At 38.6% G+C, this 27,051-nt stretch overlaps 1 protein-coding gene across 3 annotated transcripts; it reads right to left on the bottom strand.

The window, feature by feature from the left end:
• Positions 1-1,342: 1,342 nt before the first annotated feature.
• On the bottom strand, positions 1,343-26,537 carry LOC128784488 (putative N-acetylated-alpha-linked acidic dipeptidase). 3 transcript variants are annotated; one of them, XM_053936124.1, is made up of 19 exons: positions 26,414-26,537; positions 24,962-25,070; positions 21,732-21,918; positions 20,847-20,948; positions 19,191-19,316; positions 17,667-17,853; positions 16,438-16,531; positions 14,971-15,069; positions 13,126-13,211; positions 12,016-12,135; positions 10,607-10,689; positions 10,250-10,313; positions 9,649-9,716; positions 7,627-7,718; positions 6,685-6,775; positions 5,621-5,885; positions 4,711-4,792; positions 3,343-3,435; positions 1,343-2,662 (listed from the first exon to the last, which is right to left on the bottom strand). In XM_053936124.1, exons 1-19 carry the CDS (start codon positions 26,529-26,531, stop codon positions 2,473-2,475), a joined length of 2,256 nt encoding a protein of 751 aa, XP_053792099.1. In that variant the 5' UTR covers positions 26,532-26,537; the 3' UTR covers positions 1,343-2,472. The 3 variants fall into 3 exon arrangements, 2 of the variants coding, with proteins under 2 accessions (XP_053792099.1, XP_053792100.1); XR_008429503.1 differs by lacking the exon at positions 1,343-2,662 and having other exon boundaries at positions 3,346-3,435; positions 5,775-5,885; XM_053936125.1 differs by lacking the exons at positions 21,732-21,918; positions 26,414-26,537 and having other exon boundaries at positions 24,962-24,970.
• Positions 26,538-27,051: the final 514 nt, after the last annotated feature.

Raw genomic sequence — 27,051 nt, 5'->3', positions numbered from 1 at the left:
TCCTCCTTGAACTGTCACACACATCCTTATAAAAAGTCCCCCTCCAGCTTTCTTTAGGCCCTTTAGGTACTGGAAGGTGCTGTGAGGTCTCCATGGAGCTTTCTTTTCTCCAGGCTGAACAGGCCCAGCTCTCTCAGCCTGTCTCCACAGCAGATGTGCTCCAGGCCTGTGATTTAATGGTTCTTTAGATTCCTTACACAGGTCTTCCTTACATTGGGGCCCCAGAACTGGACACAACACTGCAGGTGGGGCCTCATGAGAGCAGACCAGGGGGATAGAATCCCCTTCCTCAACCTGATGGCCACACGTCTCTCGGTGAAGCCCAGGATGCAGCTGGCTTTCTGGACCACAAGTGCACTTTGCCAGGTCACAATGAGTTTCTCATCCACTAACACCTCCAAGTCTTTCTCCTTAGGGCTGATCTTGATCCATTCTCTGCCCAGCCTGGATTTGTGCTTGGAATTTCCCTGACCCAGGTGCAGCACCTAGCACTCAGACCCATTGAACTTCATGAGGTTCACACAAGCCTATGTCTTCAGCTTGCAGTCATTAGGAGAGAGAAAATTTCTGTTCCTGTATCCTGTTCCCTGCAGTGATTAGGGAACAGGCAACACAGTTTTTTAATTAATATTGCTGTAGGACCTAGTTTACATTGTTTATTAACAATGTTAACAATTAATATTGTTTAGGACCTAGTTAAGAGTTTAACTACTTCTGTATTTTGTGTCATCCTCAGCAAGGACATTGTATATTATCTGCTAACTATTGCTAAAAAGGGCCCTATTTAAACTTAAATGAAACAATGCTATGTTTAGGCCAGAGAAAAAATTATGTCTTCTGGACTGAAAGAAAAAGTTGCTGAAGCAGCATACAGGTCACATAGGGAAAGATCTCCATAATTTTGGAGTTTGGCACTTCAGTTCATCCTCCTCAGCAATAGAAAAATACTGTTATTGCATCCACCTAGTCAACAGGAGCTGTTTATTGCTGCCTCTCTCTGCATGGTGGATTTGGCTTATTATTGTCCTGATTGCTGCAGACAAAATCGTTTAGTGTAAGATAACTAAACTAACCTGGCTAATTTTTTTCAGAGATAGATTATAGACAGTCATAATAAATTCTCCACTGGTAAAAGTGCGGCAGTGAAGCAGCTAGCATGACAAAACAGTCAGCACTGGATTTGGGGGAAGATATCTCCATCATTTTACTCCAAGCAGTTCCATAAAAAAAGAGAAAATAACTAGGCAATAACTATGGGTATAAGAGCATTTCCCATTATCTGGTAAACTAGATTATTTTATCAGAAAGACCAACAGTTAAGCAAAATAATTACTTAATTAGAGTAACTTGTCTAAAAGGTTTTAATGTGAAGTGCAAAAATATTTATGATTAAATGAAGCCTCATGGAAAAGAAAATAATATGCCATAGTACAGAAAACCATCAGATCACAGGACAGTAGTTTAAGACATGGTAGAGGTCTCAGCTAACATGGCACACCAAATCACACAAAATATTAGCTGTACAAGAGGTTAGTAATAGTCCAGTGGCAAAATTTCAGATGAAGGGATCTGATTTTCTGAGTCTTCTCTGTCTGATCTTGGTTGCCTCATGGTCTATCATAAGAGTAAGCAGCACATGATCATCAGATATACAGACTCTACAAAAATGGTAATAATTTGGTATCCTTTCAAACTAAGGACATGATGAGTTTTCGTTGTTTCTGTCTTCATATTAGAAACACCTCTACAGATTTTGGTTAAAAGAATAACAATAGGGTCTTCATCTTGAAAGATATTTTGTGAGATGACTATATGTCTGACAAGATGTACTGCCTTGTTTTTATTCCAGTGACTAAAAGCTTCTTGCTTAAATTTATTTGCAAACAGCTGCAAGGTTCAGCATGTGAGAAAAAGAATGTCGTGGATGAGCATTCTGGGCTGGCTGCCCAAAACTTATTATGATTATTATAGATCCTGCACATGGTATGTGACAGTTTTCCCATCTCCATGTCCATCTCAGTCTTTGTGGAAAAGGAGGGCTGAGAGTCTGTCTTGAGGTATAATTATGCAATCCCAGGGTAAATAACAAAAAGGCAACAACAATATTAGTAACTGATAGAAACATGATATGAATTCTCTTTTCCTGAAGAACTATGGAAATCACTATAATAATCAAACCAGAAAAATTCAAAACTCTGAAATAAATCCAATAGTTAGCAATTCTTAAAATACAAAGCTGGGAGAAAACCTGAAACATTATCAGTCTCAACTCAGAAAACATCTAAATCGTGAGCTCTCAGAAGGGAGTATATTACCTTGTTAACATTACTAAATGCATTCAACTTGGGTATATTATTTGCAGAGACCAAGACTTTTTTTATTTTTTTGTTCTTTGTCATAATCCTCCTAGTGTTTTCAAACGCTTCTGCAAACTGTCAGTTTAGTCCTCACTGATGACTATATTGTTCATATTTATGCTACTTCTTTCAGTGTGTCTGCTGCTGCCTGCACAGTGAAGGCTGCAATGGAAATCTGCCTCTTCACTTCTTCCCAGGCTTCATGTTGATCAGCTTTGCTTTCAATATCAAACATGGCATCATAGATTCCTGGGAAGGATTCTCCTGCATATTTGTTGTGACTGCTTGGAGCAAAGATAACATGTCTGTAGGGAAGTTGAAGGAAAAAATAACAGTATTATGCATTAGGAAAATAAAACATACTACTTTATGTTTTATAAACCAGCTGTAAACACTTGACACTGAAGATGTAAATAAATAAGGTTATTGCAGCAATAGTAGCTAAAGTCCATGAAGCAAGAAAATAACATAAGCTACATTATAAGACCATTTATTCATTGCCTCTCAAATAAGATTTACTTCTTGACCACTGAGAAGATGAGAAGGCCACTGAATTCTTTCCCTGCTGTTTCAGTACTGCACTCCACAGTACATTTGCTAGCATGGCTGTGCTCTTAAAATTTATCAAATTGTAGGTTCTTCAATTATACACTATTCCACTTTCAAATAATAAGAACAACTTCCTGAAGTTTCTACAATTAAAATTACTTAAAATTACCCCAAGCCTAAACTTTTCCATCTGTTTAGAAGCCAAATCAAACCAAGAGAAATTATTTGAATAGGCTTCCAACAAGAATCTTCCTCATTCTTTACAGTGTTTCACACTGAAGTTTTCCCCAATGTCCCTTTTCATCTCATTCCTCCTGTCTCGTGTACTTCTGCTGTGTTGAATAAAATCATTATAACTCCATTTAGAGACTTGTAAATCTTAAAGGAATTTTCATAGCATACTCCATGAGGAAAGTGAAAAGTAAGCCTTTCTCACCTATAGAATGGCCTGCCAGGTAATCCAAGAGGGTCAATGAAAGCCCTTTCCAGAAACATGAGCTGATCATTTAGTGATCTGACAGCAAGCAAGCTAAAGAAAAAAAGAAAAAGGGAATCTGTTGAATATGTTAACTGCAGTGTGTTCAACCTACTCTTATCCCAGCATACACATCTGCATTTATAAAGGACAGTAGATCTGGGATGTTGAACTTTAAGTGTAGCCCACAAAAGACAGCCCATGCTATCAGCTAACCTGCATAACCGAATTATGCTGATCTGTCCTGTGACAGAGTCTGGTTCATAACTGGAAAGTCTCTTAAAGCTGTTTTTAAAGTCCAACTGATAGAATCAAAATACAGTGTTTCGGGTGTTTTCTCTCATGTTTTCTCTCATTCCTTTATTTCCTTTTCATGAGGATGCTTAGACCATTTTCTTCTTTTGTACAACAGTTTTCTAAGGACCCTCTTTTCCAGAAAGGCAGCCAGCCACAAATTATTTCAATAAAATGGCATTTGTTTTTATGTAAAATCACAACATATCAGAAAAAGGAACCCTGTGATGTTAAAATCCTCTTCTGAGCCTTCTGAGAATTGTGTATTTCTGATGGTAGATTTTAAATTCCCTAGAGCAGAGACCATCTGTATCTGTGTGCTTTTAATAGCCCTGCACATACTATTGATGCTTAATAAATAAAAGAACTATGACAAGGTTATATAGAATATATGTGGGCTTGGTGGTTTACATCCAAAGTAATTTGTAGACCTTCAAAGGCATCCACCAATAAAAAATGTAAAAATTTGTATCACAGTAAAACAGGACTACCATTAAGGAATTTTTTTCAAGTTTACAGTGGTGTAAACAGAAACTGAAATTGTTTGGTTTAATTAAAGCATAGATTTAGGCCATCCATCAATAAAGCCATTTTGAAAATGTCACATACATGTTATATGTCATAAATGTCATCTTTTGCACAAGAGCTTAGTGTTAACTCCTTTATCTGAGAGTTGCTGCCATTAAAAAGGTGGTTTTTATTCTCAGCTAGTGTTCCATAATGGTAAGCATATGGCTAAATTAGATTCTTCCCAAGAAATGGAATATACATATATGTATATACAAAAGGAAGTTTGGCTTGTCATTCTGGGCATGGCCTACAAAGAATAAATTAAGAATTAAGTCAAGTGCAAACTAGGCCTTTTGGCATAGGTGGTGCACAGAATTTCTTGAAAGCTCGTCAAAAAGCATGCCACAACTACAACTTCTTTATTTCTTTTTTTCCATTAAGTGGCAGCAAGTGAAGACTAAGCCCTCTTGAGCTCAGAGGACTACATGGAGTATTTGACTGGAAGAAAAAAAGAGTTGAACTTACTTATTGAGATCTATTTGTTGCAGTCTCTCATGAAAGCTAGCAGCAACTTCTGTAAAATTCTTCACAGCTGAAAACAGAGCATCTGGAGGGAGCAGGAGCAAAGTATTTAACTTCAAATTCTGAAGAGATCAGTTAACAAATCAAATTCTTCAATTAAAGCTTTATCTTCCACTGTCATCATGATCATGAACTGTTAAAAGTCTTACTGAAGGAAAAGAAGATGACCCTATATTCCTACATTAAAAAATACATAATTCTGTGTGAAAACCTCTCTTAGAAACAATAGCAGTAAGTATTGTTGTGAATATTGTTTAGTATTTGCTACTTGAAGAAAGTACAGCAATATCAAAAACCAGATCATGGAACCAGAACTAGACTGTTCAGGTAGGTCTGAGATTTTACAAATCCCAGCAACCTGTGTTTTATGGTTATGTCCCTCCCACAGAGTTTTGAGAAAGATTGAGAATGTGTGTGGTTGTATGTACACACACGCACATGTACCTGATATTGGCCATTAGCAGCCAAATCTTAAACTGAATATTTTATAATGTTGCTAGTTAAAAAAAGGTTTCTCAGGCACAGAATTATCCAACATGGTAAGCTGCAAAACAGTGTGATTTTTTTTTTAAGGAAACATGACAATGTATTGTTGTCAATACTGGTGAATCATACACAGGTCAAAGCACATGCAACTGCAAGTGTTAGCTCTATTTGGCAATGGCATGGTTGTCCCCACACAGGCATGCTAGAGACAAAATATTCCCATTTCAAATTAATGGAGGGTATTGCTCTTGTTTTATTTACTGCTCATACAGCACAAGGTAAATACCAGGTCATGACTAAGACATCCATTAATATAAGGCACTGTTAGCATTAACAGAGCAGGAATGTGAAGAAAGATTGTACGTACCAAAGGATACATTGTATGTTGCCAGCTCCTCTTCGTGATTCCTTGACAAATTATAGATGATGTGAGCATAGTTGCTCACAGCTGATGCATAATCTCTACAGTCAAAGGGAAGCACAACAGAGTTGGCCAATTCGAACACCAGCCCTCCCCGTACCTGAGCTACTGTCAGATGATTCTTGAAAGTGGGATCATAAAACTGTTCCACAATTTCATAGGTTTCATAGACACTGTGGTAAACTGGGTAGCTGCTGTATTTTGCCACGTTCTGAAACAAAGGAAACCAAGCCAAAATCAGTACCATTATTCAGCTATGTCTATTTCAGTGTGGCTTGAAAACCTTTGCTGTGGGATTCAAGGCATGGTACAGTTTAAGTGTTTAGGTCATACTAATCCTATGTAGCCACTATATACAGTCGAAGGAGAACTGGTCAGTAGTGGCTCTCTTAGACATTAACCTATGCTGAGATGAATGGTCATTTGGAGAAATCTCTCTCCAGTGACCATGTACAGAGCCCAAAGAAGGTACCTAAGCACAGACACATAACTTTCAGTTGGCTAAATCCAGGTGAGATTGGACTTCTTATCTAGCTTGGATTCAATAATAATTTGTGTCCTTGGATATTCCTTCCTCAGAGGAAATGACCACATTGAATAGTTGGCTCCTTGAACATTTCTCAGTTAATCTCCTCTCACAGTATGCTCCACAGCCCAACTCATATTTTCAATAAAACACAAACCATTTTGAATTCAAAGCTTCGTAAAGTGCTACAAATCATTCAAAAGTCACCATAAACTAATTAGAAGCCATCATCAGCCATAGGTAATTTTGAGCACATCCATTTACCCTGAGCAAAAGTACTTTTGACTATGTGACAAGTTGATCATTCTTATTTATTACATATTTGTGTTGAGGTAGGACATAGAGTTGTAGTAATTAGACACCACTCTGACACGCTGAACTGAACTACACTATCCTAAAAAGCTGAAAGTCTAAATGGCTCCTTTACAGGTGAGGTTATTCAGGCAGTTACAAGGGAGACCAAACTAGAAAGACACAGACTTACCCAATTTTTACTGTAACGTGCTCTGCCTGAAGCAATGCCAAGACGTTGAAAAAATGCTTCAAAGTCATTGCCAGAACCCAATTTATTTATTCTTTAAACAAGAAAGAGGAAAATGCCTTGAGTAACAATACTTAAGTTATAATTTTAGTTTGCTTTCAAGCATACCATGGCAGTTATTTATTCAGCAGTCAGTCACTACACACTACATAGTCTTTCCCCAGTGTGCCTCTTTTTTGTCAATACCTCATGAACTGCCTCTGACCCCTGAATGACCAGCACCTCATCAATTGCATTCTCTGAGGATCAAAGTCACCCTTCTCAGGACCAGAAATATCCAGTTCTCAAGAGGAGAATATACCTCACTCTCTTTTTAGCACTGACAAAATCCAGTGGCCTTCCTCCTGCTGAACTTCCACTATCCCAAGCTCTCAACTCAGAGATATCACAGTGGCTGGCTTCATGGAATAAAATCACTTTTTGAGATCCTGTAGAAATCCCCTGGTAAATTTGAAGAACAATGCTGTAAAATCCTGCTTGGTGTGCTCCCCAGCCACCCAAACTCAGAGGCCTTCCAGAAGACTGGAAAAATGCAAAGGAAGACTGTTGAGTTAACATCTTGTGTAATTGCCACTGGCTTGTGCATACTGCCTTATTTGTCTAAACCTCTATAAACTAAAAGAACACATTTCATATATAAAGCCTCTTGCTCATCTACAAAGGCAGGGTCACAAACCTATTGTACAGCAGTGTATCAGCTGCAATCATTAGCTCTGGAATTTATACCAGCTGAGAATCACACTATTTCTCTTCAGAACTCAGTTTTTCATATGAGTATTTCTTTAAAAACCACATTCTACGAGTTATAATAATGCTTGGTATGTTATAATAATGCTTTATTTATCTACGAGTTATAATAATGCTTTATTTTCTTTTGTCACTGACCTGGGGACCTCTTTATATTCACTTGATGGATTTTTTTTATACCAGCTCTCGTAAAGAGATTTTCCTTCAAACCCCTCATCAGGACTTGGTATCTAGAAAAAAGACAAAGGGTACAATTTTAAATGTTATCAAACAACAAGTCAGCAACCTGTCATCACTCCAAGCCTATGGCTTAGGGTTATGAGTGAGTCATCTTAAGTCCCTCAACCTTTCTGCATTTCCATTTTAACATTTCAAATACATAGCGTTTTACAGAATAATAGTTTACTTGCTAAAAAATAGGTAAATTTGGATGGAAGAAAACACAAGAAAAGCAAAACATTTCAAGTCAATATTTACATTATGATATTTCTTTATGAGATTTTCAGCCATTTAAATATTCAACAGAGAAACCCCTCACAAAACCAAAACATTTTGCTTTACTTTGGCAGAAAATTTTTTTCTTAGTTCAATTTAAAACTGTTTCTACCTTGTTTCAGTTCACAAAAAATATGTTTATGCAGAAGCAACTTTGTAAGGGCAAAGTGCACAGCACCTGGTGTTTATGTCATTATAGCTGCTAGAGAGGTATACAAATCATAATCATTCTAAAGTTCATTCCTAGCACTGACTAATTTGCAGGTAACTGAGCAGCTTAAATACTGTGGATGTTTCTTCATCTTTCCTTTATATTGGTGGACTGATGAGGTTTCATTATTTTGAATCTATTAAAGATTATTAATATATATTCCATTATTAATCTGTCTTCTGTCTAAGAATTACTCCACAATAGGAATCAAATTAAAACTAATTTATTTGGAGGTTTGTCCGTGAAGGAAATTGCCCATAGAACAGAACTATCAGCATGAAAACTTTCTACCACAGATTAACTATGGATGGGATCACATGGGACATGCTTCCTTATCAGCATTCTCTTCAGACAACAAGCTGTGGTTACATGCACTCATCAGCCTTTGCTTCCCAACTCGAGGAAGGGTTACACAAGTGTTTTTACTGGTATTTAGGTCAAGATTTTAATGATGGCACTTGGCGTCCAAACTGAGACTCTGCTGACCTGATTTCCTGACAGTTCCGAACACCTTCACTTAGCACAGGTTACCATGGGAACTGCAGGTGGTCAACTCTTCTTGAGTGCAGGACAGAAGTCTCTTTATCTGGGTACCCACTTTTAATAGAGCTACATTATATTTGCTGTCTTTTAATTGCCAAAAAAATTATTATACTGATTTACTACTTTTCCTTTACTTTTGCACCAGTCTAATGCCAGCTTCCAAGAGATAATAAATTATCAAATGACTGAATACATAAAGCAGATAAAGGCAGATAAAGTAAATTCACAGAATATACACAGTAGTTAAATGTACATTACATTGGCATCTAAAATATACACAAAACTGTGTAAAATGTTCACTGATTAATATAGTTAAACAGAAGAATCCCCAGAAATAAAATGCCAGCCTCTAAGACCCACTCCCCAAGCAAGGAACATCTTACACCTAAGATGGTGTGGCTATTTCCTGAGAAAGGTCCCTATCCCTCAATTTTGTGTGCCACACAAATGTGTGACAGCATTATGGTCGGACACAAAGAATAACTAACAGGGTACACTAGAGCTGAGCACATTGACCAAACCATCACACAAAAACAACATGGTAGCCACCCTAACTTCTTCCCCTGCCTGAAGGGAGTCAGAGTCTCCTACTACCATGGGCATTCTAGTAGTTGATCTGGGCAACCAGGTATATGCTTGTTTCTGTCCTCTGGTTCACAGCATGCTTTTGTTCTTAGAAGGAATGCTTTCACAGAGGGAGTGGGAAAATCCCCTAACCCCAAATAGTTGCTAATTTAATGGTATAAGCTTGGAATCCCCTTATCTGTCCTGGGAAAAAGCTCCAGTTCCATAGCTATTGACCTAAAAGGGGTACTGCAGTCAGAAAGAAAGATCTGACACCATATTTTTACAGACAGAGCCCCATCAAGTGAGCACTGAACATACCAGCTAAAAATTTCAAGCGATATTACCTTTTTAGTCAGACTGTAAACTAGGCTGTACATCAGTGGTGTGCAATCCACTCGCAGAGTGTAGTTTCCTGAAAAAACATGAAAAACTATTTATTTGAAGACGTTCCCTCAGCTGAAACTTCATGCTGTTATTTATTAATAAGAAAGGGACTAGGGAGCTACACTCTTTATGAGGAGCAAGCTGAGAAGAGTCTTCCTATGATCTTCTCAGTGCACTTTATTGGTAGGGATGAATTAGAGCTCAGCTTTTGAATCAAGTCTTAAGAGCTTTTCTTATGTCCCTGTGATTATTATGCACATTGTAAGAGAAGAAGCTGACTCTAAAGAGTTGCTACAGAACACAGGGCACAACACTTCTTGTCCCTCTTATGACCTCCCAAAGAGTGGGTCACTACTGTGAAGAACTTTTTCCCTGAAACAACATGAATATCTGAAGGATACTTTATGATTCCAAGCCACAGTTTCTCCCCATATTCACTTCTGAATTAATGCAACACATTGAATTAATTATCACATTGAAGGTCTCATGAATCTCCAAGAACAAAATCTCTCCCAGTCATACCATCACTAATCCTATAAGACACAAGTCATATCCATGTACCTTCAACAGAAGAATCTGCATTAATATAAGCCACTCCCCGTGCTTGCAATATTTTAGCATTTTCCTACAAGAAAGAAAAAAAAAGGAAGAAAATGCTGATACATTTTTTGTCCCTCAGAACTTAGAGGGACTTCTCTGAAATAGCTGCTCCCATTCACAAAAGAAACAGCTATTTCAGAGAAGGATATCATAAAGTGCAGAAGCTAGAGATTCTTGATATTCAAAAGGAAGCTCAAGGGAGAGAGAGAATGTGTGTGTAAGGAAGGAGTGGCGGGAGGGAAGAAGTGCTTCTTTCTAGTGCAGATTTCCCAAAGAGTAGCCACCATGAAAATTTATTTTTGAACACTCTTGGTTTACCTCAGCCCACTCTGTTGATCCTAACAAGCCAAATTCCTCTGCATCCCAGCTCGCAAATATCACTGTTCTCCTTGGTCTCCATCCTGAAATGAAAAAAAAATGAAAATTTTATTACAAAAATAAAGGCTGCTTGTTACATGACTAATGTGAAAACATATGGCATTTTTAGGGGGCTGATCTTTTACCATGATCTGTGGGGAAAGAGATATACATAAGGAACTTCAACATCAACTTCAGTAACCTTATCTAGTAATGATTTGCTATTGTAGCAATCTCTCCTTTACTTCAATATTGCGCCAAATAATGTATTTTGTCTCTCACCTTTAAATGCAAGAAAATTTTCTAGAATCTAAAACTCTGATTAAGAAAAAATAATGTGCTGTGCACAAATTCTTGAAATAAGGCTTTTCTAATCCTCTTCAATCTAGTATACATTGTATATCAGTGTCTATTCTGACAGAAAAGTGACATATTTTCATATCTATTAAAGAATGGTTTTGACCTGTCTTTCAAATGCCAGATTTCAAAACCTTAGCAATTCCCTGTAACTTTGACAGATCACCTTCAAAAGAAAAATCTTTCACTTGAAGTCCTCCATTCAATTTAAACCTAAGCCAAACAGAACAGGCTCTATTGCCCTGATGCTGCACCTCAGCCCAAAGTTTCCTTTGAAGTTACTGGAACTTTTTCACCTTTTACTCCCTTTTTTTTAACTTTATTTTTTTCCTCATTTGCATTCCAGAGACAGCTTCCCCTGATATTCAGTTACTGGGAAGAAATGGAAATAAAACTAAATGTCAATAGGTTTTATGGGTAATAGGCAGGCAAAGAACACTTCTCTAACATAGTATTTATGTTAGAGCTTCTCTCCATGGGATGTCAGATAGGGAGACAGCATTTGCTCTGACAGCAACAGAAACTTGGTGCAGTTGACATTTTTTCCTGTTCTAATGCAAGTAGGCATGAAGTATTTTTAACCATTACCTCCTACTATGTTTGTACAGCTCATTCTCAGCATTACATTGACATTCTTCACTTATTCTTGAGTATGCCTCCAAGTCACAGTCAAATGCTGAGAAGGCTCAGCCTGTGGCCCTGATGAAGTTCACCACTGTGTCAGTATTATAACACCACTGACACATCTAGACCTGCCCCAAATACAGAGTAGTCAATTGCACCTAAATGTTGTGTTTATTTCAGCATCCCCCATTCTGTTTTGTTTCCCTCTAGGTATACTTTCTCTTGAGCATTAGTACTTCACATACACCAAGGTGCAGAGCAGCATGTTTATTCAAGATATCAGTGAGATATATGTTTTTAATTTCAAGCATATGTTTAAATCTCACAGAAATCAATGAGCATTGCTAAGAGTAGCTACTTTGACGTGCTTTTTTCTTTTATTACATTACCTTTGTTTTTCAGTTTTCCAAAGCTCCTCACAATCTCGTGAACCACAGCTGCCCCACTCTGAGGATCAATGCCACCAAATACCCATGAGTCACGGTGGCCTCCCAGAATGACATATCTGTCTAGAGAAATTAATTTTGGAGGTTTACTTTTTTCCTGACACAGTGATGTTAACTTGAAGTAATTTCTAATTTTCCACATATGTATCAAGCAACACAGATTAATAGTTTATAATATACATGATAGAAAGGAAAAAAATTTCTGAAGACATTTTTCTATATTTTTAGTCAGTGTTGAAGAATTTGTCAAACCCAGTAAATGGATCCCACAAGACCTAAAACCTCAAACTCCATGTTGTTAGTTCTATTATTGAATGTCTACACGTTTCCTCTAAAGATAGAAGCATTTTTCCATACTTCACAATAGTGTGATTCATGGTGAAGCTGATCCACTAGTTATATCTGTACAGTACAGAAATTCATAACATTGTGAATTCATGTGCTGAATGCAGTACTTCTCTGGATATACATAATCAATCACAAATAGCGTTGTCCAAATCATGACAGAGATATGATTACTGAGATAAAATTCAGACTAGGTCTCTGTGCTTCTATAATATGGTTAACAGTTGTGTTTTAGGCAAAAGGAAGGTGCTGCAGTCAGAAGATAAATGATCATTCATTTATCATCATTCTAGGAATGTCTATATATCTGGGTTTTTTTTCGATTATAAAACCACACTGGTTACAAGACACTGTAAGATAGACAAAAAGTCAATAATGGTGGATATAGTGTCTTCTGATGGCACACAAAATCAATTCCCATGTTTTCTATGGGAGAATATCCACTTTAAAATATTATTTCAATTGCAAAGTTACTTGCCTGAAGGCAAATATTTCTATCTTGGTTATGACTCCCCCTTGAAAATCAGCATTTACAGTTAAAGTGCTGTCATACCCTGAACCATATGAAAGCCAGGGCAAACACCATTTCAAAGATCATGCAATACAATATTTCAGAGAAAACTATATTCCTCATCTCCCCCTTGTAACCATGAAGTACATGTAGAGGTCACTGTTCACTCAGATTACACTGAAGGCAAATGATTTTACCTGGTTCCACTGTGCCTCTGATGGTACCAATCACATTGTAAATCCTTCTTACATCATTGTTGCTATGAATGTGCATTTTCACTTTTCTAGTGTATTGGGAAGAAAATGCAAAGAGAAAATCCACCAGATTAGATAATCAAACATCTTGACACCTTTCAAAAGTGTACAATATAAATGACAAGGAAAGCATTTTGATCAAATTTATCTCCTATTAAACCAAAGTAAATCTGAAAATATTACAGTATAGGTTTTTTCTGGATTCACACTTGCACAAATGAGAACAGCATTAAGCCCTTGACAGCTATGTAATATTTCTGATGTCAATAAAATTTATACAGATGAGATCAGAATTCCAAAGATCTTTTGCTAGCAGCTAGTTTTTAAATTTGAAATAGTGAAAGAAAAATGGAAAACATCTAATGTTAAAAAGGTAAATAGTTCTAATTTTCTGCAGTTTGGTGCAAATCAGAACTGACTCCATGTCAGAGTTTCATCCCAGCCAGCAACCAAGCCCCACACAGCCACTCACTCACTCCTCCACTAGCAGAGAAAGAATCTAGAGGGTAAAAGGTAGAAAACTCATGGGTTGAGATAAAGACAATTTTATGCATAAAGCAAAAGCCATGGAAACAAGCAGAGCAAAACTGTTCAACCATCTCCAAAAGAGCAGAGCCCCATCACATGTAATGGTGACTTGGGAAAGCAAACACTATCACTCCAGATGTCTCCCCTTTCCTCCTTCTTTCCCCTACTTTATGTACTGAGCATGGTGTCAGATGGTCTGGAATCTCTTTGGTCAGCTGGGATCACCTATCCTGGCTGTGTCTCTTCCCAGCCTCCCATGTACTCCTCACTCTCTCACCAGTGTGGCAGCACAAAGAGCAGAAAAGGCCTTGGCTCTGTGTGAGCCCTGCTCAGCAATAACAAAAACCTTTCCATATTATCAACACTGTGTTCATGACAAATGAAAAACAGCCTCATAACAGCCACTGTGAAGAAAATTAACTCTACCCTAACCAAAACAAGAACATTCCAGCACAGTCCATACTACTGCAGAAAATAAGACAACCTGAGTTGCATCAAGTGATTTTTTCTACAACATCAAGAGTTGTTTATCTGTACCACAGCTGTAGGTGTAACATCTCAGCCCGAAGGGTTCATATAAAGATCAGTATGAACAATTATATGAAGTTAAACAGTTCATATGAAGTCAGTACATGGTACTCAGACAACATTGAAACGCATAGACTTTAGTCCTAAACTGTAATTACTAATTCAGTTAAAAACAATCTGAAGCAATAAAATTGACATCAGAGTTTAGGCTCTTTTTCTGGAAAAGCTGAGTGGACTAATTGCTTATAAGAAGCAGTTTAATACTGCTTTATATAAGTAAAAAGATAAGACCAAAACCTGGACTCATATGAACTTAAAAAGAAAACAAAACAAAACAAAAAACCCAAAAAAAACAAAACAAAAACAAAAACCCAAAAAAAAAAACAAAAAAAAACCAAAAACAAAAACCCCCACAAAACCAGAACAAAACAAAAAAATACAAACCCCCAAAAACCCAAAAAGCACTCTCAACAAATAGTTTATCAAAGGTGAGATGTTTTTCAAATGAAACTGGTTCAAGACTAGCTGGAAACTAAAGCAAGTAGGTCATATCCATCCAAACAAGACATAATGTACTAATGCTTTGCACTGAGCACATTTCAGCCAAGAAAATAGCCAAAACCAAAGAAATGATGTAAATAAACCCAGCTACTCTATCTTTGGTCAAATTCTATTGCTCTACCTGTTTTTTCCCTGATCCAAAGAACACTCTCCTTAGGAAACAAAACTGACCTTGTCGAATAATTTCCTGTAAAGCCAGGACCAACATTGTAAGATACATTCAAATTTCCTTTCCAGCTGCTATGAGGTGGTGCCTGTCCTCCCATATTACTGTTATGAAAAAAAAAAAAATCATTATCAGTTGCAGACCTCTTACAACAGCACTAAACAAATGGGGGACCAGAAACCACACTATGCTAGATCCCATGAACATGCAAACCAGTGTTGGTCTTTGTTTTAGACAATTTATACTACAAGCTTTGGCAGGAGAATAATCTGGAGTTTTAGCTACACTAATACTAGTAAATTAACATAGAACAATAATCCTGAGCAGAGAGATCAGTTTGGAATGGCCTTCAGCTACCCTGGAAGACAGCACTGGCCACAAGGTTTTGCATATAAACTGCCTCTTGTAAATGGTCCCTGGGACATTCTACTGCCTTGAACTGCATTTGCATTTGAATTAGCAGAGAGCAACTCTGGCCATTCCATAACTTAACAGTACAGGCAGTAGTTTTATGGTGCCTGTCCCATGCACAGCCTGTCTAATCTCGTAGCACAGGCAGTTGATATGTGTCAAAGACATGATCAGAAACACGATCAGTCCAAGTCACCCTTTCTTGTTCCATTGTCAGAAGTGCCATGTTTTTCCTGTTAACACAACTGGAAATGCAGTAATTTAGTGGATTGCAATCACCCAGACTTATTCCCTTGAAGGACTTTTATTTTTGACATGAACTTCTGAGATACAAAGAAAGCATGCTGGATGTTCTGGTTCTTAGGAAGCAAAATATATTTATTGTGAATGAAAGCATGTCTTTTACTGTGAATACATACTTCAGTCAAGCTTTATTCCACAAAACACTTCAACATGTCTTCAGGCCCTGAGGAAATTGTTTATATAAAATATGATAGCAGGAATAACAAGATGCTATGACTTCTCAAGACAAAAGGGAAAACAATAACCCAGTATTTTTAAAGGATTTAGGTTTCATTTATAATTATTAAAACCAAGTTCTAGTATTATTTAATACTTATTGAACAGAAATGTCTGGCTACATCATATTTATACTATATATTTCTACATCATATTTATAGTATATATTTATACATATATAGTAATCTGCTCTATCACTACTAGTTGGCAGTGGAGAAAAGACGTTTTTTAACCTATACCTTTATCATTATGAGCAGTTATCCTGATAACAGTGATAACTATAAAGTTTTAAAGAAAATAAAATTTGGAGACATATTAGTCCATATTACAAAAGACTATTTCCAGATACTCTGCACATACCTCATACGTAACAATAGATACCACACTTATCTCCTACAAAAGTCCTAATGAGAAACATATATATTATTTCAACAGCTACAGGAGAAGCAGAGTACAAAAGTCTTTTTACTCTCTTTCCAAATACTCTCATAACTTCCAAAAAACAATCCCCTAAAAATACCTCATGTCTCCCACGTGCTTACCGCAGTAATGACTCTGCATCATGATAACCAATAGGATGAACTGGAATTTTTGGGAGACCTACACCACTGGTTTTGTCTAATCGGTATGTGTATTCTGAAAGCAAAAGATAGATATTTTTGTATTTACAAGTCTCAGAAAGAAGCTGTACAATTCTTAGCACAGTCTTAACACTGGAGTCAGAAATAATCATTTCACTTTCCTGGGAGTTGAGCTGACATCTTCCCAGTAATTTCATTCTTTGTGCTTTACCAACATGTTTTCAGAAAGACACCAATCAAGGTTCTCCCACAGTCTGCAGTCATGCATTTAAAGATGGCTGGAAATTTTTTAATTATTTGTTCATTTTTGGGGGGTGAAATACTTTTACATAGAAATATTTGTCTTCATGGGAAAGAAGTTCAGGTTAAGCTACACATAAAGAACAAGAGCAAAGAAGGAGCCCATAGTGTGATACTTGGAACATTCAGCTGGGAACTAAAAAAATTTGCCAGTTGATAAAGAGAGGCAGATAAAATCTTATACACTGGACTACTGAATATTTTGGATTGCTGTTTTCATGTACAAAACCAAAACTAAGTTTTGATCTGACAAAGATCAAATACAAATAAATTTTTTTTGCAAATCTCAATCTTCATTATGTGGACAAGAGCATATACAGAGTAGTTTCCTCCTTAATACAACACTTACCAGGACCCTTTGTGATTGAGGGACACAGGGATTCATTTGTGCAATCACTGACACTAGCATGAGGAACCAGAAATTTTCTTCATGGTCTGCTCTGCCATGCTGCTGTTTTGAATATATAACCCCTTCCAGCACAAGTTTTGCTGCCTAGAGGCAGCACTGCCCATCACTTAGGGACTGCTTTTCTTGAGGTGATTGCCTCTCTCAAATATGCTGACCCAAGTGCTGGAATAAATAGTTCTTAATGAATTTCCATCAAAATGATCTGGTTTAGTTGCAAAATGAAACAGCTTAGGCACAACTCAAGCAGCTGAGGAAGCCTGAGGTGGAGGTGATGAATACAGATCAGCATTCTAGGGCTCCCCTAATATCCTTTTACTTTCTCCCACGCACCATTTACAGAAGTGGCCTACTGCAGTGAAACCCAAAGCTGCCTCTTAGCAACAAAGACTAAGAAAGAAAGTGTGTTGTTATAAGGGAGAAAACATCCTCTGCCTTTTCTTATACCAGACTCTCAGAGAATGCTTTCTGTAGAGTCACTCACCTTTTGCAGGATAACCTGGAGTCAGAGGATCTCCTGCTCCATTCAGGTTTAATACATTTCCACGCTGGGCTCCTCCACCTGGAAGGTTCCAGCCATTTGGATAAGGATCTACTCCAGGTGCGCAGTAGTCAGCAGGGTCAGAGTACAGAATAATTCCCTTGGCACCGGCCAATTCAGCATTCTTCACCTGCAAAGCACATCTCCTGTCCCTATCCAGTCCTTTATAGCTTGACCCCAGAGTTCAAGGGGCAGAACAATGCATAAATTACAGTCATTTTTCCTCAGGATCTTTTACAGTGCTTGGGATAAGTCAAGGGCCCATAACTGTCTTGTAATTTTCTGAAAAATATATATACAGATATCAGGTTTCATATGAAAGTGAAAGATTTGCTGTTGCTTTGACTTTTAGTTAGCAGATACCTCAGTGACATGGAAAACATCCTCCACAGTATTGCTACATAACCTGAGTTTGCATTCTGTCATCCAGATCAACACAATCAGCTGACTATTGAAATGTACACATCACGAACAGAAAAAACTGTATCATATTAATGCAACAGTATCTTTCAGGTAGTCCTGTAGCTACCTTATTTACTTACATTATCTCTGAATGTATCTCAGGGTCTGGTCCATATAGGAAGATTGTAATTGGAGAGCTTGAAACTGCCTTTGGCTGAACAAGACTAACTCCAGAGAGACCACATTTTAGGCTCATTATGGCAGAAGGACTGACCTGCATGCTGTTTTAAAAGTGTTCTTGTGTGACTTTATTATTGTATAATATATATCATTCTGACATTCCAATCTGGTTTGCTACTAGATATGACAGTGATGGATTGTGACAGAGTGACAACTAATTCTCAACAGTTTTAAATTTGGGCATTTTAACATAGGGTTTTTTTACTTTCTTTTTTTTAAGGAAATACAGTACTTGCCTTCATCCTCTATCCTCTTTTTGCACACCATTAGGAAGTTTAAAAACTTTCAGTACAGTTCTCCAGATTTTATATAGGCTACCAAATTCTTCAGTATATAAGCAGTCATTAGAAATACTACTGTGAGAATGAGGATAAACTGTAGTTTAAAAATAAATTTATATGACAGGACACTGAATAACCAAATACAGAACTTAAAATAGCTTTCACATAGTTATGGTCTCTCTCTGGTGTACAGAAGCCATTATAAAGAAACACAATATAGACATGGTAAAAAACAGCTGAACCAACAGGGAAGAACAGTCTAGTTCAGAATTAGAGTGTATGACACTCTATTAGTGATATTTTGGAACAATTTATAGAATGGACATGAATATTAAAATATGGAACATTTTCCAACTGATTTGCTTTTATGCTAGAAATACTAAATAATCATCTTCAAACACAGGTCTATGGAAATTCAGCTACTCTAAAATCTCCAGAACACCTCAGGGAAGTGTTTCAATCTCTTGAAAATGCTGAAGGGCAGAGCAGTTGAAGTGGGAGTAACACTGAGAAGGGCAGCAACATTTTTATACAGCGGGATTACCTTATTTCCTCTGAAGATCTTCCCATATCTGGCTATAACAATCTTTCCTGTACAGTTAATTCCCATTTCACGTTCTAATGTAAAGAAGTCCTCGGTGCGGCCATAATTCACATACACCAACTCACCCTGAGAGAAAGAGGCAGGATTTGAAACAATAATGTCAAGGAGCATGTTGAAAGGAGTACGTGATCTAGTACGATAAGAACTCAGAAGAGCTTTGTTCCCACTGAGTATTCCCAGTCAGGAGCTTTATGCATGCTCCCTTCCTGTGGTTTTTGCAGTACAAATGCAGACAACAGCTTGCTGGAGAATGCTACTGCTAAGAGCGCTAGATAAGTACCTGGAGGTCTTGTCAAACTATTATGTAATAAGGTGAAAATAAGCATCAGATTTTGAAATGACAATCTTGTCTTTAGGTATTGTTTTCATTGGAAACAAAGTTTTTATATTTAATTAAAATAAAACAATTTCCTAAAGAGGGAAGCTGAAGCTCTTTAAACTTTTCATCATTTTTCACATCTCATCAAACCAAACAAAGCAGTGATGTTATTCTATCTTTCTTGGGTGATATGTTATGACAAAAGGTCAAAACCCATTAATTTTATCTTACACTGTCTTCCAAAATTCCCACTTCAACTCTTGGAACACTCAAAGTTCTTATGTCCCAGGGTACAGATCATCTACCTGGTTCTCCAGCTTTCTTTGAGTGTCTGAGGCAAGTGAATACAGTATTCCTTTTGTTTTCTGTATTTGAACAGCTTATTAACAAACATCACAAAGTACATGACTGATATAATACTGAGCTGTGTGAGTAGAAGCATTAGCATCTTTCTAGATGGAACTTTAAAGCAGAGCCTGGACCAGGGTCCTGTCAACTTAAATTATTCTACATGTAGAAAGGAAAGATATTGAGAATAATACCAAGAAATTATAATCTTACAAAATATTAATTGCAACCCCTAATGATCATAGAACAGAAAACTCCTGTTACACAGGCCAGCTTTATCAAAGAAAGCTCATCAGCTGATACTATCTGTATAACACGACATGAAGGATTAGTGTTAAATTCAGATCACAGCCAACACCTTTATCGCTAGCTAGAAATGTCAGCAAAAGCTTTTCAAGCATACTCAACACTGTGCAGCTATACCTGTCAGTGTGAGCCTTGGGCAAGCAGCATTTTGAAGTGAGATTGTTCATTTGGCCAGGTAAATGTAAAAGTCTATTTGTTCACCAAGATGGGAAACAATGGCACATAGTTACAGAAATGTCTGGGGAGGTTTACAGCAGCTGATATTAAAGATTTATTACCACAGTTTTTAAGGAAAAGAAAAAATAAAATCCAGTTCTGACTCAAACTAGAGAAAAATATTAAACATATATATGACTGCTCAATTTGAACACTGCTTCATCACAATAATCCCAAGAACATTGGAGCTAGGTCACCTTTCCTACTAGTGATAAGTTGGGTTTTGAACTAAAGCCTAAGGAATTTCAAATTATTCTGTATTGCTCTCCGATATTCTCTGCTACGCTACAGTACACTGTGGTATTCCATCTTTTCCATTTCTATTATTTCTATTTCTGTCTCTGCTTCTTTTCCTACTTCTGTTCCTACCTCTATTTCTTTTACTATGTAGCATTCTACTATCTTACCTCGGGCACTCCTTGGGCTGAAAAGGCGCTGTAGGGTGGCACCACATCTCTAACAGCCTCATATCCTGGAGGAGGAGGCTCAGACAATGATGTGTTGAAAACCTAATGGGAAAGGAGAAAAGGAATAAGGTAAACAAGGCAATATGGAAAAGAAATACTTTCTATTCAGAAGCACATTTCACAAGCATTTGCAATCGAAAGGACTCTGTTCTACCTAAGAAGTGGCCAAAGTTTTAGCAAGCATTGGGCATCCTTTTCAGTGGGCATGCTCAATGTGTGAATTTACAAATCTCATCTCCACTCTTCACAGAGAATCCTGCATAAATTAACACAGGGTTCCCTGAAGTGGTCTGGGTACAGCAGATAAGAACAGGTTAGATAACAGTGGTAAAAATGCTTGCATTCTGTTCACCCCTGAAACTTCTACGTGCACTTCAGCCAGTATGAAATGAACTCATCCCCCTTGTGATAGCACATCTTGAGACCTAAATTCTCATCTTCCAGAAACTGAATTTAGCTGAATCATTGGTACTGTATAATGAATCAGTGCAAATAATGGTGCTGACCAGGGTTTCTTTTCTCTTTCTAAATAACAAGAGTAATTTTCAAACAATTGAATTACATGAAGTAATTCTCTTACATAATTGTTTTTTAACCTATATGTCAGGATGCTGTATGAATCAGGGTAAATATTAGTATTCCTAACACATATATTTATGAAACGAAGATGCAAAATATAAAAGCAAACTGGAATCCCTGATTTCCATGAGCTTGTTACCAGGCCCAATATCATTAAGTGAACAGAGGACAGTTTTCCCTCACAGCCTTCCCAGGTGCATGAAAGTGATTTTGTTCCCTGGTTGGAAAAACTGGTGGTTTTTGTACCTCATTGCCATGCTCATCAATTATTGAGATGTAGTTGGGCTTAGTGTCATCAGGGTAAGAGAGCAAGACATCATAATGAACCAACTGAACTGAATCCAAACCAAATTTCTCCCACTCAGCTTGGACTTGCTGTGCCAGATGCATATTTTCCTTTGTTCCTGCTAGGTGAGGAAGCTGTGTAAAATTGCTAGAGAAAAGGAAGAAATAAGCAGGGTCAGGCATTGAAGGTCATAATCAGAACTCCTCTAAGCCTATCTGGAAATAAACCTCATAGAGATGATCAGATATACTCAGGCTAAATAAGGACTGAGACTTCTCTGCATCTATGTATTGTTATGTTGTACACATAAACTGAGATTAAGGGTTTCAGGCTGTCCTGATCTAGCACAGGTATTTAAATCTTCCTTGCAGAATGGTTTAGCAAGAATGGTGTGATGACACTAGCTATGGGGTGCTGTTCTTTCTTTACTCCTTGTCTTCTGAGCTACAGTAGGTCTGTGCACTCCTATGCACAGTAAGACCTTATCATTGTGAACTGATAAAAGAACTGAGTACAATTATTTTTGTGTATTCAATTTAGAAATGTGAATAATCACTCTAGTCCTTACATGCAATTAACTAGATTTTCTCCTTGAATCCCACAATTCTAATTAATTTTGGCACAAATACTGGTTTATCTAAAAGTTCACTCCTAGTGTGTCTTGCTGGTAAGTAAAACAGAGTGAGTTCTGAGTACTGTATAAACAAGGGACAGAAAAACTCAACAGTTTGTGACTTAAAAGTCATGCCAGTATGAATAACAAACAGTGAAAGAGAGCATAAATAATGAACAGCCCACTGTCTGAAAAAAAAAAAAAATTGTTCAGACCATTGTGAAAGCCCAGTTGTGGAGCCAGCTGAAAAAACCCTCAGTTCAATGAGGCTGTCATCATGATGTCCTCATTCTATCATATGACCATGCCATTAACATGCCAAAGAAGCATGTGTAGCACCAGCTGGTATTAATGAAGGAAATTATATCTTCGATTATGAAGGGATGTGGGATTAGGAAAAACTTAAATTCTGGAGTTCATATAAGACCCAAGCCATCAAAGAAATCCACTTTGAAAGAACTATATATATAGAATAGAAATAGAAATAATAGAAATAGGAATAGTAGAAATAGAGATAGAGATAGAGATAGATAGAGATAGAGATAGAGATAGAGATAGAGATAGAGATAGAGATAGAGATAGAAATAGAAATAGAAATGGTTTGCTTCTAAGGATCTAAAACAATCATCTAGCCCCACTGCCTGACCAATTCAGGGCTGACCAAGTTAAAGAATTTTGTTAATGGCATTGTCCAAATGTCTCTTGAACACTGACAAGCTTGGGTCATTGATCACCTCTCTAGAATGTCTGTTTGAAGTCTGAACATCCTCTTGGTAAAGAAATGCTTCCTCATGTCCAGTGTGAATTTTCTCTGGTGCAGCTTTGAACTATTCCTATGCATCCCATGACTGGATACCAGGGAGAAAAAATGAGCACCTCTTTTGCCATTTCCCCTCCTCAGGAAGCTGTAGGGAGCAATGAGGCTGCCACTCAGCCTCTGTTTGTCCAAACTAGAAAAAATCCTTAGCAGCCAAACACTGCTGAATAAAACCATGTTCCTCTGATCATGCTAACATTTAATACTGCACTAAAAGTCACTGTTATAGTGACAGTATCATCTTCTGGATGACATATACTGAACCAAGAGCACAACTACGTGATATTGTGAGTGAGAATGGTTTTCTATAGGAGTTACAAGTGTTTTAAGTATCACATTTTCATTAGAAGTTGATTTATGCAATAACATTTTCCTGTATTACACTCCCATTTAACTGAACATTGTGGTTTTCTTCATTTTCTCTTCTAATCTGACTGCCTGTACTAGTAGTTCTGAGCAGTGACTAAACATCTGCTGTCTTTCACTGCAGGACTAGCCACATGACAGTAAATGAGGTACAATGCTTTCTGCTTACAGAGACAGGGACTTTAAAGGGCAGGAAGGTCCTTTCACAAAGCTGTTTAACAACAGATGACTTTGCAAAAGTCAAAATACAGGTTAAGACTTTAAAAGACTTGAAGACTTGGTTTTGAATGTGTATGTTATAGTCCAGTACATGACTGCTACATAGCAAAGAGACCGTACTTTTGAGCTAATTTATCTGCAATAGTTCATGGCAAATACACTTAAAATGGAAGCAGTGGGATTGCCACAATCCCATAAACTGAAAATGGTCTTTTAGTAATTTCGTACATGTACAACTCCATGCTATGTAATCAAACTGGGAGTATGAGGCAAATCCAAATTTGTTGATTATTCCTACAATAGCTGATCCTCTTTCTTTACACTGAAAGTAAATTCCTATCAATAAATGATGACTTGTGTCCTATTACTGACTGGAACAAATATAAGATTTTAACAAATACTACACTCTCTTAAGAGAAAAGTAATCCATTTACAAGATCCCTAAAACAAATCAGGTACAAGTACCTGTAGTTAAAGCACCTAAGTTACTAAAATAGAAATATTTATTACATCAATTAAATTTTAATAGACTTTTAAATACCTATATTGTAATGTTCCATTGTTTTGAATTGTTTGCAGCATGCCCAACAAGTCGGAGAGGTGATTTTGTCCATCTACTCTGCTTCATGAGACCCCAGCTGCAGTGCTGTGCTCAGCTCTGAGACTCAACACAAGAAGGACAAGGACTTGATGGAACAAGTCCCAAAGAGGCCATGAAAATTATCAGAGGGCTGGAGCATCTATCCTGAGAAGAAAGGCTGAGAGAGTTGGGGCCGTTCAGCCTGGAGAGCTCTGAGACCTTAAGCATTTTCCAGTGTTTGAATGGCGCTTACAAAAAGGCTGGAGAGGGACCTTTTCCAAGGGCATGCAGTGATATAAGAAGGGATAATGGCTTTCAACTGAAAGGGGTCAGCTTTAGATTGGATATTAGGAAGAAATTCTTTACTGTGAGGGTGGCACAGGTTGCCCAGAGAAGCTGTGGATGCCCCATCCATGGAGGTATTCAAGGCCAGGTTGGACAGAGCTCTGAGCAACCTGGTCTAGTGGAAAGCGTTTAGAACCAGAGGAGCTTTAATGTCCCTTCCAACCAATTCTATGATTCTGTGATCACTGGGCTGACTCCCATTTGATTTTTTTTTTTCTTGTCTGAACTGATTAGTCTACACACTACTTACTAAAGAAACTGCTTGATGTTTTCTGCTTTCATTTCCGCCATAAATGCTGTCCTCATGTCCTCATGAGTACTCAGAGATGTCTTCTTATCTGTAGGTTTTGCAAACCAGCCTGTACAACACATGAAAATACCAAATTAAAAACATAAGAACAATATTCCCATCACACATACCACTTCTCTTTGGTGTCACCACAAGATTTTCACTATTTTACATTTTAGAACTGTTTTTATTTCAGCGCATACAAGCAGCTACATCCTAATGCAGGCTGCAAAATGATGGCAGTGTTAGTCCCACAAACAGCAAGAGAACTTACTTGTCTAGGTAGATGCTGAGGGATATAAAATACTATCTTACATTTATTTATCAGTTATTTTCCTGTAGATGCTAAGGAGACTTATCTATCATCCTTGAGCACGAGAACATCATGCTGTCAGTTATATAGTTACCACAATAATAAGGCAGCAGCTTTACAAAAAATGCACAGAAGCACAGGCACACTTTGTAAGGAAACACACTCTCTGGTCTGTCTGGCTTCTTTCTGGAATCCTTCCCTTTCTGACCAAGCACTACCAGAGTAAGTGATGAGAGGAACAGCTGGCTAGAAAGTGTTCCTGACATCTGTTTTTAAGTCAGACTGAACACAGTCAGTGCATGTGCAGCAGCAGCAACATGGGTAGTGTGAATGACAGAACCAGTGGGTTCAAGAGGGCAACAAGTTGACACCAGTGAGGCACTGGTTACTGGCACAGTAAAAGGTTCTGCATAAGAGAGGAGTTCAGCTGGGGCTTCCCAATGGCAGCAATCCCAATTACATACCAAATGGCATTGCAAAATACAAGTGGCTCCTTTGTTTTCCTTTCTTCTGTAAACTCATCATGATTCATATGTGAAACTAGAAAGAAGGTAGCAAGGGGGAATCTCTTGCAGCAGCAACCCTCTGTCCTGCCTGCTTGGGACAAGGAGCAGGTGAGGCACTGAGGGACTATTTCTCCCTTCCTGTCCGTGCCCCTCCAGCCCCATGTTTACCTTCCTGCCTCTGTGGCTGCGGCTGATGCTGTTTGAAGGCATCAGGGTCGAGGGGTATGTTTTTTGTCCCCTCTTCACAATCCCAGCGCCCCTTTCTCTTGCCCACAGCACTACTTTACTCCTATTTACTTGAACAAAAAGTAAATAGAAAAACAAAGCAAAGACACAAAACCCGTTCTCCTGCGGAGAACAGAGATATCCCAGAGAGGGTCAGTGACTGCACCTGCCCGCTGTGAAGGGCGGGAGGCACGGAGGGTGGTATCGGCCGGCTCAGCGCGGACTCACCCCGGCCACCCCTGGCACAAACTCCCGGGCGCTGGAAACCCGCCCGCTTCTCTCCCCACCCCAGCCCTTCCTCGGCCCGGCTCCGAACCACGTCCCCCGCCTGGAGCCCCCGATGCGAAGGAGGGTTAGTCTGCACTGTACCGATGAGGAACCCGAGGAGGAAGAGCCCCGCCGCTGCTCCCAGGACGACAGCCCAGAAGCGGCCGCTGGCTGCCCTGGGGCCGGCCGACTCCGAACGGGCACCGAGCGACCTCCACATGGCTGCCGGCCCGGCTCGGCCGCCTCGCCGCCCGCAGTGCCCCGCGGCGCCCGCCTGAGCCCGGCCGGGAGGGCCCCGCTCTCCCCGCCCCGCAGCGCCCGGGGTAAGGCCCTCCCGCCGGCACGCCCGGCCCCGCCGGACGGCCGCTGGGTGAGCTGTGGCTGAGCTCTGGCAGCCGCTCCGGGCTGCTCGCCTCCCCTCTGCCACACCCCTGCCATATCCTGCCGTCCTGTGTTTCACAGAACCGCAGAATCAAATAGGTTGGAAAAGACCTCTGAGGTCATCGAGTCCAACCTATGACCAGCACATCAACAAGACCATGGTACCAAGTGCCACATCCAGTCCTTCCTTTAACACCTCCGAGGATGGTGACTACACCACCTCCTTGGGCCCATTCCACTGTCTAATCACCCTTTCTGTAAAGAAACTTTTCTAAATGTCCAGACCCCTGCCACAGCTTGAGGCTATGTCGTCTTGTTCTGTTCGCGGTTGCCTGGGAGAAGAGGCTGACCCCCACCTG

This window comes from Vidua chalybeata, chromosome 2 (assembly GCF_026979565.1).
Source record: "Vidua chalybeata isolate OUT-0048 chromosome 2, bVidCha1 merged haplotype, whole genome shotgun sequence".
Classification (NCBI taxonomy): Eukaryota; Metazoa; Chordata; class Aves; order Passeriformes; family Viduidae; genus Vidua; species Vidua chalybeata.
The sequence above is the reverse complement of the archived record's forward strand: the minus strand, read 5'-3'. Positions and strand labels throughout refer to the sequence as shown.